The sequence below is a fragment of the Phocoena sinus genome, chromosome 4 (assembly GCF_008692025.1).
Source record: "Phocoena sinus isolate mPhoSin1 chromosome 4, mPhoSin1.pri, whole genome shotgun sequence".
NCBI classification, from domain to species: Eukaryota; Metazoa; Chordata; class Mammalia; order Artiodactyla; family Phocoenidae; genus Phocoena; species Phocoena sinus.
In genome coordinates, this window is record NC_045766.1 from 96,182,093 (window position 1) to 96,199,208 (window position 17,116).

The window sequence follows — 17,116 nt, forward strand, 5'->3', positions numbered from 1 at the left end:
TCCTTTTTCAGTTTTTATCTAGGAAATATTTTGTGAATTCCTTCTATGCATATGACACTTTTTACTTTTTGTTATTCAGCATAGATTGGAATATATAAACTCCTATCCAGTGTTATGGCTGTTTTACCTATTAACATCATTAAACTTTTTTACGTGGACTAACCTTCACAGGATTAAATAATTAGTATGTTCAGTGGTTGTATTTCTGTCTACTTTTCTATTCCTGAAGCTAAACTTTAAGATACAATTAGTACTACATTAGTAAAAAGTCACTGGAAAGAGAAAATTGTATTTTGTAAGTGTGATACCAATTCACAGATGTTCCTATTTGCTCAAGGTAAGAGACCACATTTTGATGTGTTGCAATTTCTTATCAAAATAAGAGACCTTAATTTAATACTTTTCAGAATGATGAATAAAATTACTGATTGTTCTTTCTGCTGTGGGCAATGTGCTTAGGTCTTTGACAACAAATTACAGATATTAGTAACATCTATGTATTTAAAGTATTTAAGCTAATAAGACAGAGGGAAAGGAACCATCTAAAGCAAGGCAAACAATATTTTCTCTCACAAACTCACTTTGTTTGGGATCTTTTAAATATATTATCTCATCTATTCCCACTTTCCAGGTGAGATTCAAGCGATACATGATTTTTCTATAGATTTTCCAACTAATAAGTGGTTGAATTAGGATTTAATTATGGATCTGTTTGATTCTAGAGCCCATACTCCCCTTCCCTCCCCCAATATTACATTGCCTTTTTGTCCCTAGAAAATCCAGGAATGTGGATAGATAGATGGTATTTGAAATTATTTTTATGTGTTTCTTTTATCTATGATATGATTTAGCCTCTTTTTGCCCCTCCAGGATAATACCCCTCAAGCTGAATGGCCCTCAGCAGATGAATTCACCATGAGCAGTATTTCACCACTTGATTTCAGCTCTGGTCCTCCTTCAGCCACTGGCAGGGAACTCTGGTCAGAAAGCCCTTTGGGTGATTTAGTGTCTGCACCCAAATTAGCCTTTCCCTCGAAGGTGAGCCTCAGTTCTTCCCCAGAGGTTTTAGAGGTTAGCAGCTTGACTCTTCATTCTGTCACCCCAGCAGTGCTTCAGACTGGCTTGCCTGTGGCTTCTGAAGAAAGGACTTCTGGGTCTCACTCATTAGAAGATGGTAAGGAATTCTTATGACTTTTTGTACTTCTTTATTGTATCAGATGACAAAGGTTTTGAAGAGAGTGAGAGACTAGTGTTAGGAGAAAAGCATGGCAGCATTCGTTAGGAGGAAATGTCTTGGGAAAGTTGTGTGAGAAGGGGAACAATCGGCTTTAATTGGTTGGAAGGGAGCGTCCAAATAGGTAAATAATTAGAAATGAACTTGTGGGCTGGGATGGGATCACCTAATAGATATTTTGAAGGTCCTGTTAAAGAATTTATAATTTAATTATATTACTATTTAAGAACTACTCTACTTACTTGAATATTTGAGTGGTAAACAAACAGCCTCAAAGAAGATTATTCCAGTATCTTTTAATAGGATTAATTGGGGGCCAGTAGAAATTTTTAGCTTGCATCAGGCTTGAGAAGGGGAAAACCTGAACTAGGGCAGCTACAGCAGAGATTAAGAAATGAAAGTCAAGTAGCTGATTTAGCTGTTGTGGGATGTGACTCAGGGATGGAGTATATGTGAAAGAGGAAGATGAACAAAGATATAAGTAATGAGTCTAGGATTTTGAACATTGGGTGAACCTGAAGGCTGATGGATAATAAACATAACAAGGGGGAGTTCCCTGGTGGTCTAGTGGTTATGACTCAGCACTTTCACTGCTGTGGCCCGGGTTCAATCCCTGGTCGAGGAACTGAGATCCCACAAGCTGCATGGCGTGGCCAAAAATAAAATAAATAAAATAAACATAACAAGGAGATGGAAATTCCTTGGGAATTTTCCTAGGGAATTTTCTTCCTAAGTTTTTACTAGATTCACTCTTTGTTGTCAGTATGGCTACCAGCAGTTCTTTATTTTCAGGGAGTAAAAGAAATCACGTGTTTGAAGATGAATTTTTTCAGTACCTGATGTCTTGTTATCCTCAGTTAAGGGGGTTATAATCATGAGTGACTGTACCATATCACAAAAACATAATCTTACCTTATTGTTGTTTGCTGGATTTGGCAAAGTAAAAGTCAGCAACCGTCTGTCGTAATCTAATGGGGAAAAATGGGTAGCTGGTTTTATTAGGAGGGCTGGGAATATATTTTGGCATCTATGTAGATTAATTAATGGTAAACTCTATTTTTAGGATTAACTAAAGTTAAAGGGTCAGAAGATTTTCTTTCTGTTGATCCACTGCCTTCAAGCCCATTTAGTCGTCCTATGCCAAAAGAAATAATACCATCCATGGAAGACTCGGGGGTGTCTTTGACATCCTCACCATATCCGGTCTCCTCTGTCACATTCGATATTCTTGCTAAAGAAGTAACTACACCTTTTGGCATGGACTCTTTGGCCTCCAAAGTCAAAGGCCAATTAGAAGTGAGCACTTGGATGCCAGACACATCTATGGAGAAAGAGTTCATATTTGAGAGTGGTTTAGGTTCAGGGTCTGGGCAAAAGGTAGGTCTGATTACTTGGCCACGGAGCAAGACTTCATTAGAGAAGAGCACTGAACCATTTTCCAAGTCATGGCTTGAAGCTGAGGATTCAGAGGACTTACTTTTGCCAACTGAGGATATAGATGAGAAACTAGATATAGATGACAGAATAGATTCCATAGATCAAAGTACTGAGCATTCAAAATATGGGCATTTTGATAGATCCAGAGACTTTGCAGAGGATGAGACCCTTGGTGGACCTACTGTGTCCATCTTTGCAGAGACCACAACTCAGTCTGCATCTCCAGTTCTATCCAAGCACACATCAGAAGTACCTGACATTGACTATTATTCAGTTACCAAATCACCTCCTCTACTGACATCTGCAGCAATCTCTGCTTCTACTGATAAACCAATTCAAGAAGAACCCTTTCTAAAGGAGGATATGGAACAAACTACAGAGTCATCCAACCGTGAATGGTTTGACAGCAAGATTTCAGTAGTGAAGCCAGATGTGCAACCTTTGTGGACCATATTGCCAGAATCAGATGTAGTTTGGGTAAGAACTTCTTCCCTAGAGAAGCTGTCCAGAGACACATTGGCAAGTACACCACAGAGTACTGACAAGCTCTGGCTGAAAGCTTCCATGACACAGTCTACCAAATTGCCTTCAACCACAAGTTCCACCCTGCTGGAAGATGAAGTCATTATGGGCGTACAGGATATTTCATTAGAACTGGACCAGATAGGCACAGATTACTATCATCCTGAGCTAATCCCAGAGGAAAATGGCAAGGTTGGTGGTTATGTGGAAATGTCCACAAGTATTCACTCCACAGAGATGGCTATTGTGGCTCAGCCAACAAAAAGTGAAGACTTGAGTCATACCCAAGCCGCAGGAGCCTTGGTGGTTTTCTTCAGCCTCAGAGTGACGAACATGATGTTTTCAGAAGATCTGTTTAATAAAAACTCTTTGGAGTATAAAGCCCTGGAGCAAAGATTCTTAGAACTGGTAAGCATAAGAAGTGAAATACAGGCATTAGTGAATAATCGTGTATGAACCAGCCCTCTTTCCCCCCGGAGCATAAGATCTGAGCCAAGGAAAGTGTGGTCTGCTATGGATTTTCATTTCCTATCATCTACAAATACTGTAATGGCCTAGGGTTCATAGGAAAATAATGAGACAGGTGGTTACAAGAAACGGAAAACACAAAATGGTATGAGCCACACTTGGATATTGTATTCTTGGATATTGTAACTTAGATACTGGATATTGTATTATATAATTTCTGGGACTGATACAAGTTTAAGATTTATATTCACATTTTATTGTGAGACCAGTGCTTTGTGGGTACCTGTAATGCCTTCACTGTCACGATCCTTTAGTGAAACAGAATAAACTCTCTGATGTCTAAAACTGCCTGTGAGTTCCATGGGGTTCCTAAATAACACTGAAACCTCATGACTCGCAAATATTCACAATTCATACTTTTGTTGATGAACAGTTTAAATAACGTAAATAGAATACAATTTGGAAAAGTGGAGGGGTTCATCTTTGTTTTCAGTATGTATTGAACAAAATGCAAAACTTTGTCAATAAACTGACCAATTTTTGTGTATTGTAGCTGGTTCCCTATCTCCAGTCAAATCTCACTGGGTTCCAGAATTTAGAAATCCTGAACTTCAGAAATGGCAGTATTGTGGTGAACAGCCGAATGAAGTTCGCCAAGTCTGTCCCTCCTAATGTCACCAATACTGTATACGTGATTCTGGAAGACTTTTGCACCACTGCTTACCAAACCATGAACTTGGCTATTGATAAATACTCCCTCGATGTGGAATCAGGTAATGATATTAAACACTATGGTGGTTTCTTAGTTGAACCTAGTTATTATTCTTGTGTATTTTCTTCTACACTGAGTCAAGATGAATTTAATACTTATAGGTAAAAGAGTACTATGTCTGACAAATTTTCCACGTCTTGATAATTAGTAAAATATCTCTTCCAAGGATGTCAATATCATTCTCTTTTCAAAAGGATTGTCCACACTTGTCTTTACATGCTTACCTCCCATTTCCTTTTCTACCTGCTGTATCTGGCTCTCTATTTTACTTATCCATGGATCTGTTCTTATTACATCTCTATGCTGCCAAGCCCAATAGCTTTGGCCTTTCTTGCCTTCTATGTTATTTTCCTACGTTGTTTTATCAATTTCCATTATTGTAAGCCTAATATAAATGTCAGTAACTCTCCACATTTCTATATGCAGATCAGACTTATCTTCTGAGCTCCAGAATCAATATGTAACTATGTACTTGATTATCTCAACTTGGATATATACTATGTATATCAAGCTTAGACTAAGCCCTTAGGCTAAGACTGAGCCCTTGTTTTCCATATCTGTGTACCTTCCAACTAAATTTACCTCTCTCAGCTTTACTATCTTGATAAATGGAAGCTGTATCCACTCAGCTACTGAAGCCAGAAACCCGGAAAGTCATTCTGATATCTCAGTTTCCATCACCCCTAACTTTCAGTCACTCACAAACTGACATTGATTCTGAACTCTAAATATATCTCAAATCTATGTGTTTTTCTCTGTCTTCATTTCCCCTCCTTTAGGCCAAGCCATCATCATCTCTCATTTGGACCAGTTTCTCCACTACCTCTCTTTTTCCCTCACTCCCATACCTTCCCATTCATTCTCCAGACAGTAGCCAGGGTGCTCTTTCTAAATAATCAGATTATTTCACTTTTCTGCTTGAAATACTTTCAATGGCTGCCTGGTTCAGTAGCCACAGGCCTGGTCCCTATCTTCTTCCCCAGTATCGTCCAATGAACTAACTTCTTTTCTCACTATGTTCTAGTCAAACTAGCTCGTTTTGGGTTCCTTAGATTTCCAAAACTTATCTTAACTTGAAGCCTGAAGCCTTTTGCACATACTGTCTTCTTTGCCTGAATCTCTTTCCCCTCTTGGCTGACTTCTGCTTACCCTTTATGCCTCAGTTCAAATGTCTCTTCCTCAGGACTTTCACTGATTCACCCATAATCTAGGTTGGTTCTTTTCCCTCTGTAGAGTTTATAACTATTGTAATCATGGGTAACTTATGCACATACTTGCTAAATAGCTGTTTTGCCCAGTTGAACTATCCACAAGGACTGAGACTTTATTTTATTAACCACTTGGTAGCCAAAACCTCGCACAGTGTCTTGCATGTAGAATGTACTCAAAAATACTGTGAATGAGTGAAATGAACCATTGTTTTTATTTGGAAGACTTGGATGCAGAGGGTACTGCTGGATCCTCAAACCTTTGTTCTTTTTTACCTTCTGTATACCGGAGGACAGTGGTTTTGAGTAGGAGTAAGGTGGAATGTCTGGGTTTGTATTTCTCCAGTGCTTTTCACTCTCAGACTGGTTTGGAAGCCAGCCCTATTCTTAACCGGGAAAGAAGGAAACATTCTTTCCTTTGAAATCCTTGAAGGACCGTTTTCACTGAAAGTGAGGAAAATGATTTAGCTAATCCCCCTATAGCCAAATCTTTTGCCACTTGAGTTCTTTAAGGACATTTGCACATTCTTTGCCATGTGGTTGTAGTGGAGGAAGCAATTAATTATAATTTGGGAGGCCTGGTTTCTTGCCTCTGCTCTGCCATTTATCATTTGTGTGATCCTAGATGAGCTGTTTTATCTCTGAGCCTTACTCCCTCATACAGCAAATGGGGATAATGTTACCTGGCCTGTGTATTTCATGGGGCTATTCTAAGGATTAAACAAATAGCATGTATAAAAACATTTGACTAGCCATACAAATGCAAGCAGTGATGATTATAAAACTTTTGCAAAAGCCTACCCACTTCTTTTTTTTTTTTGTGGTACGCAGGCCTCTCACTGTTGTGGCCTCTCCCGTTGCGGAGCATAGGCTCCGGACGTGCAGGCCCAGCGGCCCTGGCTCACAGGCCCAGCCGCTCCGCAGCACATGGGATCTTCCCAGACCGAGGCACGAACCCGTGTCCCCTGCATCGGCAGGCGGACTCTCAACCACTGCGCCACCAGGGAAGCCCTACCCACTTCTTTTTAAAGGGAAGTACATAAATAAGTGCATTTACCTCAGTTTTGTATGTAACTCACATGTCAGCTCTATGCCAAATCATCCAGGTTTATAGGGTCACCTTGTTCCTTAATATTCAAATGAATTTGCATTAGTCTCTCCCGTGTGTAGTGTAAAACCTGCATCCATGGTCCTCAACCCCTAATATCTCTAGGAATTATCAGGGAACTTAACTGTCTCTTAATCATCTCCAGCTCTGATTTCCTTCTGCTGAATTTCCAATCTCACATTTGTCTTGACCCTTGTGGTTGTTCTTTATGTTAATCCAACACAGATCATGGTCCCATGTTTTTACTTTCCCTAAGTACCTCTAACACAAGGCAGTTGATTCCATCAGATATTTGTTGATGATATGAGGGTGATGGAGGAATTTTTATTGTAGCACAGGAGATGACTGTTAGGTGTAAATATCCAAAAATTTCTCAGCCACCCTTTCAAGGGTGTCTTTTTTTTTTTTTTGCGGTACGCGGGCCTCTGACTGTTGTGGCCTCTCCCGTTGCGGAGCACAGGCTCCGGACGCGCAGGCCCAGCGGCCATGGCTCACGGGACCAGCCGCTCCGCGGCACGCGGGATCCTCCCGGACCGGGGCACAAACCTGTGTCCCCTGCTTCCGCAGGCGGACTCCCAACCACTGCGCCACCAGGGAAGCCCTCAAGGGTGTCTTTTAATGGACAATTTGTTCTCCAGGACTAAGTCAGCTACCGTGTTACTCTGGCCACTCTGGCTGTGTTTCCAGACCTTCTTCACATTTCCTCTACTCTCATTCTCCGGGACCCATCAATCCTTCTCTTAGCCTGTCCCTGGAAAACCAGAGTGTAATTCATTCTACAGTTTAGATCCCTGTCTCCCATCCCAAGATTAGCTCCAAGTCTACCTTTGTTTTCCCATAAAGTCATTAAAGTACTCTTCCAAACAAAGAGCTATCTATTCTGGGCCTCCACCTTTAACCTGCACAAAAGACTAAAAATCAACTTTAAAACTCCAGTCTTTTACTCACATGATTAAAATATTGGTCTTGGTCTCTCTCCTTGATCTGGGATCAAAAGGGAGCAACATGTATCTTTTTCCTCTTATGGATTCTGTTTTTCCTTTCCCTAGACACTCACCCACACCCATGGAATGGTCACAAAGTTTTAGAATTTTTAAATAGAATTTTCCTATTTCTTGTATATTTTTAGTTAAAAGCCTTCAGATTAAACTATTATTTTATCTGAAGGTTGGCTAAAGATAAGACTGACTTGTCTCTTGCTTAATTTGTTTTAACATGTAGTGTCTTAGAAATTCTTGAATTTCCATCAACAAAGGGGGACTGTGCAATAGCATCCTTCCCACCCCCTATATACACTTCTGTACCTCACTGCTAGGCCAGGAGTAGATTATTTTCTGATTGAAAAGTCACAGAATGAATACCAGGGTAAGGATGTGAAGACTTAGGAAATACACAGTCGAATCCTGCTGTGTAGTTCCCTTGTAGAAACTGCCATCTGTCAGCACATTCGTGTGCTCTTCTTGTTATATGAGCATCTTATTATTGGTCTCCTGTATTAGTTTCCTAGGGCGGCTGTAACAAAGGACCACAAACTGGGTGGCTTCTAACAACAGAAATTTATTCTCTCATAGTTCTGGAGGCTAGAAATCCAAATCACCGTGTTGGCAGAGCCGTGTTCCCGCTGAAAGCTCTAGGAAAGAATCCTATCTTGCCTCTTCCTAGCTTCTGGTGTTCACCAGCAATCCCTGACACTCCTTGGCTTATAGATGCATCACTCCAATCTCTGCTTCTGTCTTTATATGGCCTTCTTCACTGTGTGTCTGTGTCTCTGTGTCCAAATTTCCCTCTTCTTATAAGGACACTAGGTATTGGACTAGCAGTAACCTAATCCCGTATGACCTCATCTAAACTTGATTATATTTACAAAGACCCTATATCCGAATAAAGTCATATTCTGATGTTCTGGGTGGACATGAATTTTGGGAGGATACTATTCAACCCAGCATCTCTCCCCATTCCTACATAGGGCTAAGAAAGATCAGCCGCAGAGATCCTACAAACTCCAAGGCCACAGATTCGTGCAAAATGTCTTTAATTTTCACAGTAGCAAGGAAATCATTGACTCTGAGAGCAATATTAATTTATCTGGAAACTGAGAGACTATGCTCTTTGTTTTTTAACCTCCCCTTTGTCTTCTGGCTAATTCTTATGCTTTTTCATACAGATGAGTTTATGGGTCATTTACAGTTATTTCCTCTATTTGTGGTATCTTTGTCACCATTTGCAATTAAGAGATTGTCACTGACCAGTGAAGAACATACAGTGGAACCATGGTAGGATGGAAGGCCCATCCATGGTCAATGTCTTTTATCATTTTTGACTGGTTTGTGTGTCCTAATTAATTTTTTAAAATGTCACTTTCTCTCATCCCATCAATGAAAAATGAAATTACTGAAGCTAAAATACTGTTGGGAATGGCCTGAGGAGGTGCAGGGCTGATCTGTTTTTCTGACATTAGCTTTCGCTAATCTCCAGTGTTCTTAGGCTGCTCTTATTGGGTTATACGCATCCCTGAGGCTTCCACCAGTTCTTCTCTGGACACTGTCTCTCCATCCATGTTCTCGGTGGGCTGGGCTGGGGGTGGGGCACGTAGCATCATGTGCAGCGTGGAGGAGGATGACAGAAGGATAAGGTTGGTGGAAATGAACGGTACATGAAAACTGTTTAATTTAGATCTACAATTACATGGATTTTAAAGCTTCTACATGCTTCCTACGTAAAACAGGTAGAGGCTCACCCAGGTCATTGGGTTTTATGGTTTGGCTCTGAGTTTCAGAGAAATATGACAAAAGCTCATCAATCAAGGATGAATCAGAAATTTTTTGTGGTGTGGATGGTGGTGTTGTATTTCAGTGATTCAGGAAGGGGATTGGATTTTCACGGTACTTTGGATGGGGGAGCCGTAGTGGAGGGGTTTCATGTACCCCAATTCCTGTGTTTTGCCTTTCCTTGTATCGTTTTCTGGTTTGCTTGATGTTTTAGGTGATCAAGCCAACCCTTGCAAGTTTCAAGCATGCAATGAATTTTCCGAGTGTTTGGTCAACCCCTGGAATGGAGAAGCAGAGTGCAGGTGCTACCCTGGGTACCTGAGTGTGGAAGAGCTGCCCTGTCAGAGTCTCTGTGACCTACAGCCCGACTTCTGCTTGAATGATGGAAAGTGTGACATCATGCCTGGGCATGGGGCCATTTGTAGGTATGCTGTAGTTAGAGATTTTGGCTTCACAAGATTAGAGATATTTCCTCTGAAGCAAAGGGATCTGCGCCTATGATGTTAGGATGATCACAGCAATATTTATTATAGAAGTTATATCTAGGAAATAGATGGGTGCCATCGAGTCCTCCTGTGAGGACTGAGTCAGTTCATAGGCCTGAATTATACCCAGTTCAGTGGGTTATTTTATCTCATGCTCTTAGGGAGCTGTAAGAAAAACATTGCCTAGTGTCTTACGGAGAGTACTTAGAGTAGTTGGGGATTTTTGTGTTATGGTTCTTAGTGGTAATAACAAGGCAATTGGTGATCAAATTAGGTTTAGGCATATGATCGAGACTTTACACTGTATCTGAAACAGAGGAGTTTTATTGTTCTATTTGAATTATGTTCTTAACAGCTTTGGGCTGCTCTTGGTCCTACTGAATATTCAAAAATAAAGAAAAGCAAATATTTAAAATTGTGACAAATATATTTTAAGTATCTAAGATCTATTTTTTAAAGGTAGAACCAAAGAAAATGCAACAGGCAAATGAGCAGATTCAGGTAGCCTTCCCTGGTCACTCCCCTTAAAAAGAGCAGAGCAAATCAACCTCCCAACCACATCCAACCAAAGTCACATGGTGTGAAAGGAGAGAATGCTGAGAATAAGCCAGGGAAACATCAATAAGAGGACAATTTGTGAATTTCAAAAAGGGCAAATGTTGGCATAGATGCCAAAAACAGAAGAAATAGTTGGAAGTGACTCACACTTTTCTATGTGTAAAGTTTAGCTAGAAAACTAAGAGGAAAAATAGTCTCTTGATTTCCAGAGAAATGAATATGATTTTGAAAAGCAGTGATTGCTGTTCTGGGAACTGAAGATATTTTTGCACAAGTGGGTGGCCTTGTGGTTTGGAGGATCTCTGCAGTGTGATGCAAGGACGTGAGGAGTCTAGGGACCTGGGTTCTAGACCAGCTCTGTTGCTGACTAATTGTGTGATCCAACACCAGTCGTTTTCCTTCCCAGGCCTGTTTTTCATTATCCATAAATAAGGAAGTTGACTTTCTTTAAGTCTAGTCAGTCTTTTATTCAGTCTTTACAAGTAGTCATTGAGGACCTCCTGGGTCTGTGCCAGGTCTCATGCATAGCCTTAAATCTTACCATTTAACTGAAGCTTCATGTGGTCAGCATTTATTTCTCTACCTGTTCTCAGTCCCACTGTAGGTTCTGTTGTTACTTGTTACTTTCAGCAGAGTGATTCCATTTTGGGGCTTGGTCACTTCTCGTTCCAGGTGCCGGGTGGGCGAGAACTGGTGGTATCGAGGTGAGCACTGTGAGGAGTTTGTGTCCGAGCCCTTGGTGATAGGCATCACCATCGCCTCCATGGTTGGACTTGTCCTCATTTCTTCTGCTTTCGTCTTCTTCCTCATCAGGACTCTTCAAGCTCAATATGTTAGGAGAGAAAGAGAGAGACCCTTCAGGTAAGTAAGGACAATTGCTCTCTGATGGACTAAAATATTCCTTTTATTCATTCATTTTGTACTTCCTGTGTGCCAAATACTGGAAAGGATCAGCGTGGAGGGGAGAGGGCTACAAAGTTGAATAAAGACAGGGTCCCTGTCCTCAAAGTGTGTCAGATTGGAAACAAACATAAGCAGCAGTTTGAACAAGCTGCTAGGGTGTCTAGATGAAGAATGAATTTGTTTTGCCTAGGGGAGGACATCTTAGAAGTTGTAATGATGGCTATGGTATTTAGCTGGACCAGAGACTAGATGTTTGCTGCAGGGGGTGTGTGGGAAACGTTCTAGCTAGTTGCATGAACATCAGCACAGTCAGGGAGGCATGCATGAATCTCACTGCACACTGAAGGTCACGGTGGGGGAGGGGTTGGAAGGGTGATAGAGATGAGGGGAGGCCCTATGTGAGGACCAGATCTGTTAGTTCCTTCCCCTTTGGCTCATTCCAGTGGTAATTAGCCAGACTTTAAATCTAGATAAGAATCTGACAAGAAATGGAATCTGGTTCTCTTTTCAGTTGAGCATAGCTTCATTAACCAAGGAAATAAAACTGGTTCTACTTGCTAGACTAAGCGATCCAAGGACCTTTTGAGTTGTAATATCATCACAATCCCGGGCTGTACTTTGCTTCTGTGCTTCCAGGTCTGCTTCGGGTCTAGGTTACCTCCCCTCATCCTCTGGCTTAGGCCCAGGAGACACCTCTCCTAGGTTCCTAGAGCACCCAGGACATAATTCCATATTGTTCTTATACTTTTTATTGGGTCTGATTTTGCATTAGACCGCAGTCTCATTCTGGAGAGATTCCAACAATTCTTTGTATCATCAGCATCTAGAATATTCCTAGGCATATAATCAATGCTCAGCACATATTTGTAGACCCGAATTGAATTTAATTGAAGCCCATTCTCCCCTGTATTTCTATTTCTAGTAGATTCTTTGTGTGGTTACACACTGATTTTGATTTATCTACTCTGGGAATTATGGAGCTGTATTCATTTAATGAAATACTATTGGCAGACATATTTCCCCGTCAGCATTTATTGGGTGCCAGGCACTGTGGGGCAAATAAAGATGAAGGAGACATGGAACAGTTCCACAGGCACTTACCAGATAGTTAAGGAGATAATAATGATAACACGTGGTAAATAATTTTTGAGATTGATCTGGATATTTTTCACAGTCACCTCTCCTCGTCCCCCATTTGTATCCAGTTAGCCTCTTTTTCTTCCTCAACAGAAATCTTGCTCCAGGTTAATAGTCTTCCAAGTAGTTGAGCATCCAACGAAGAACCTGATTCAATCATACTTTTCTTTTTGTGGCTCCAGCAGGCAGCCTGACAGCCTCTCGTCTGTGGAAAGAGCTGTAAAGCACAACCCCATGTTTGAAAGTCACGGGGCTGATCTCGAGCAGTACGAAGGACCTTACCCTCAGCGGCCCTTCTACAGCTCCACAGGCAGAGAGATGATTGCTGGTCTGAGCAGGGAAGAAATCAGACAAATGTATGAGAACAGTGAGCTTTCCAGAGAGGTAGGAAACTTGCTTTTTCTGTTGCTGCCCTGCTGTGTGTGTGTGTGTGTGTGTGTGTGTGTGTTTTCATGTGTGTACAGTAGGTTGCAAGAAAGGTTGAAAATTATTTCATGATTCGTTTTTTACCTCATGCTATCTTTGAGTCGATGTGATATGTAGAGGGTATACAATTCTGCGCTGTCCTTATTTCCCACCCAGTGGGTCCTTTATCATTAATAGCAAATGCTCTCTCCCTCCACCCCCCCTCCTTAGAAATATATGTCTGGGTTATTCAGAGCAGTTCATGTAGTAGCCACACCTTCCATTTTTCTGAAAAGGCCATTGTTTTCTATAGCTCTCCCCTGGATAGTTCAGAAAGCCACAATCTCTTATAAAAATTAAACCTCTTTTTAAAAAAGCTGTTAAAGTTTTTCTAATGCAATGTAGAAAAACTTTCTTCTTCATTTTTTAAAGGAAATTCAAGAAAGAATGAGAATTTTGGAACTGTATGCCAGGGATCCTGAGTTTGCAGCTTTTCTGAGAGAACATCAAATGTAAGCGTTAAGTTTGCCTTAGAGTTAGTGCCACAAGCATGAATACTTAATTCCTGTCCCTGTGACATGGGTTTTGTTGGTAACCAATGTTTGTTGAGTTCTTTTCAGTTAATACACATCCACACAGATTACCTCATTTATTCCTCCTAATGCCTTTATAAGTTGAATGTTTCTTATTTAAGTTTTATGAATGAGGAAAGGAAACCTCAAAAAGATGGAGGGACTTACTCAAGATCACGATGACAACAAATGCCGGAGAAGATTGAAAACAAAGACACTCTGTTCTGGCCTAGAGCTCCCTGGCTCTGTCATATTTTCTTATTAATATAGATGTCACCCATTTGAGTAGCTGTAAATCCTCACATATTTTAACATATACTTCCTTTTCCATCTCTGTAGATACTTTTAAGTATGCTTTGAATGAGACAAATCTCATTAAAGTGTGTCTCTTGCTTTTATTAAGTTCATCTTTTCTTTTTTTTTAAAAAAAATTGGGGGCTATAGTTTTACAATGTTGTGTTAGTTTCTACTGTACAGCGAAGTGAAGTAGAGTTCCCTGTGCTATACAGCAGGTTCATTTTACTTTTCAAGCTACCTTTTTCCATTACTTTTTTTAGCATGCATTTTGGGCAAGTGTCTAGTTTTTTCCCCTTGTTCCTCAGGATCCATAACCAGACTTAGGTTACAAAAATACAATAATCTTGTAAAGAGAACATTTATAGATGTTACTTGAGTGTAGTGGGTGGGATTATAATTTGGCTTTGATATTTGGTCCTACAGCTGCCCTCACAAAGGTGCTTCCTCATGGATGGGTCTCACCCAGGCCAGATGATGGCACCAGGTTTTTAGAAGAGAAAAACCAGAGCAATTCATGCCTGCTTGTAGCAGAAATTGATAAAGGGTCAGGATAACACATGTGGTTCTGATTGGAGCCTCTGCCCCTTTGTTCCAAATCCCCTTTCTCTGATAGGCAGCCCCTCATGCATGGTTCCTCTGATAGGAAGGGACAAATTGACATCAAAGGAAACTAAAGAAGACGCTTTTCTAATTCCATTTGCATGGTAGAGACTCCTTTAAACATCTGACTTAGCCCATGGGAGTTGCTGCCAACCTTGCTTGAATGCTATCAGAGCAATATTACTGGGACTCTGCCTTTTAGACCAGGATACCTGCTTATCTCTGCATCTCTAGCCAGCAGATGGCCTATGGCTCCACTTCCGTGGTATCCAATAGAAAACATGACTGATGTTTTTTATCTTTCCTAAGCCCCTCAGAGCCATCTGCGTTCCATGAATTACAAATGCATCTCATCTAGGCTAAGAAATCCAAAGAAAGGATCCAGGAGAGCCTAATTAGGGACAGACAGATGGACTACATGTTTTACTTTCTTCTGGTAAACTGTTTGGCATTAAAATTATTTAAAAATTCATGTAACGAAGATTTAAACAAGAAGATCCAGTGAAACAAAAGAATGTTCACACAGACACTATAAGGGGGTTGTTCACAGTGGGAAGATGGCATTGAAAAAATGTTAGGTGCATAATCCATACAACATTTTCAGTTTTCACATAGTCTGGAGTTTTCATCTACCAGTAGCTCAAGAAAATATTAATGGACTTGATTTAGGATTCAGTAAAAGTATTACATAGTCTCTGTAGATTGGATTCTTTTTTTTTTAACTTAGCAAAGCACAGGACAGCTTTCCTGCAAAGAAAGAAGGTATTGGTGATTTTAGGACTATAGCTTGATGATATATTACAACAAAAGTGCATTTCAGTACATTCTGGATTTTTTCCAATTAATTGCTCTGTTTTTTTCATGGCAGGGAAGAGCTTTAACCAAAACTCCTATTTTGCAACTGATTAGAAGCCTAGAGAAGATGGAGATCACTCATTACCTACGTCATATAATTAACTTGGGTTTGGAACTCTGTTGGAAGAAGCGTTTTCTATCAAAAAAATTAAATTTGGGACACAAATATTTTTTTCTAGTTTAAAATTTTAGAATATAGTAAGAGATGTGATGGTTTTTATACCCACAAAGACCAAAAGCTGTACTTAAAGGGAATCAAAACTGTATGGGGCTTCCCTGGTGGCACAGTGATTAAGAATCCACCTGTCAATGCAGGGGACATGGATTCGAGTCCTGGTCCAGGAAGATCCCACATGCTGCGGAGCAATGAAGCCCGTACACAACAACTACTGAGGCTGCTCTCTAGAACCCGCAAGCCACAACTACTGAGCCCATGTGCCACAACTACTGAAGCCTGTGCGCCTAGAGCCCATGCTCCGCAACAAGAGAAGCCACCGCAATGAGAAGCCCGCGCACCGCAATGAAGAGTAGCCCCCATTCGCCGCAACTGAAGAAAGCCCATGCACAGCAACAAAGACCCAATGAAGCCATAAATAAATAAATAAATAAATAAATATGTTTTAAGGGTATTTGTTCACATTTATGTGCCCTAAAGTCCCATTTACTTTACATAATAAAACAAGTGCAGGTTTTACATGATTTTATTCCCACCTCTTCTTTTTTTTTTTTCTGCAGTATCTGGTCATTATGGCTTGGCTGCTCCCCTCCCCCTGCCTTTTACCACATAGTAAATTTTAATATAGTTGAACGACACTGACTTAATATTACTTCTGACAAAAAGATGTAAATTGCATAAATATTCTTTGTAGGCTCTCAAACCATGTTGGCTCAAATAGGATACCTGATTTAGTTATTTACTTGCATGCTTGTTTTATAAGTTTGCCTTCTTCCATTTCATGAGTTTTAGGCAGCTTTGTGTCATTTCCATGTTTTCAATAATGGCTACTTTGACATCTATCAGCCCGTGAGTTGAATTTTCATTTTGAAATGGGAAAAGAAGGTAACATATTTACTCCATAAGAAAACTGCTGATTTAGGAGAATAACTTATCTTTATTAAATTGAGCTATTTTAGCCAAGAAAAATATGGGTCTTTTTTTTTTTCTCTTAAGATGTTTGTAACAATTCCCAGTAGGATGGGTGGGGCCAGGCTTTCAGATTTACAATCCAGCTGCAGTGAGTTATGCATCCTAGCTCATTCTATTCCCAAGTGTGCAATGAATACAGAAAAACGGTGTGAAGGTCCCAATCCTAAAATCAGTTGCATTGTGTTCCACAGACGATCCTGGCTGGAGGTGGGAAGGTGGGAGGGTACTAGAAAGTAATTGAAGTAACGAATCTACCTAGAAATTTCCTTGAGTCATGCATTTTGTAAAACCTTATACTATCCCTATGAGTTAACAAGATACAGGTTAAATTACTCCCCTCGGGGTAATAAGACACAAGTTAGAACACACAATTTGTAACTACAGCCAGGTTTAAATGATTCCTTATCCTGACTTTTTTTCCTTCACATATATAATTGCTTCTTTAGTGATTAAGGGAATAAATAGGAAAAATGTAACCATGATATCAGAGAATAAAGGTATAATTATTTATGTATTCAGACTGTGTGATGATTCTAAAGTGACCATAATATATGTTCAATGTGGAGTATGGATAATGAAGGATTTTTCTTTTTCGTCTTGTTTATAATGACACTGTACATAAAGTATGGGTCAGATAAGC

General features: G+C 40.3%; 1 protein-coding gene across 4 annotated transcripts in view; it reads left to right on the forward strand.

Moving 5' to 3' along the window:
- The window catches only part of IMPG2 (interphotoreceptor matrix proteoglycan 2), a 78,716-nt gene extending 63,008 nt beyond the window's left edge, over positions 1-15,708 (forward strand). The window contains exons 12-19 of one of the 4 annotated variants that reach the window (XM_032629907.1): positions 871-1,174; positions 2,298-3,601; positions 4,215-4,434; positions 9,732-9,942; positions 11,233-11,421; positions 12,783-12,984; positions 13,438-13,517; positions 15,343-15,488. In XM_032629907.1, coding sequence (XP_032485798.1) covers positions 871-1,174; positions 2,298-3,601; positions 4,215-4,434; positions 9,732-9,942; positions 11,233-11,421; positions 12,783-12,984; positions 13,438-13,517; positions 15,343-15,355 — 2,523 coding nt within the window. In that variant the 3' untranslated portion in view covers positions 15,356-15,488. Of the gene's footprint in view, positions 1-870; positions 1,175-2,297; positions 3,602-4,214; positions 4,435-9,731; positions 9,943-11,232; positions 11,422-12,782; positions 12,985-13,437; positions 13,518-15,342 lie in introns of those variants that run through there. The other 3 variants (XM_032629910.1, XM_032629911.1, XM_032629908.1) reach the window with 3 other exon arrangements.
- Positions 15,709-17,116: the final 1,408 nt, after the last annotated feature.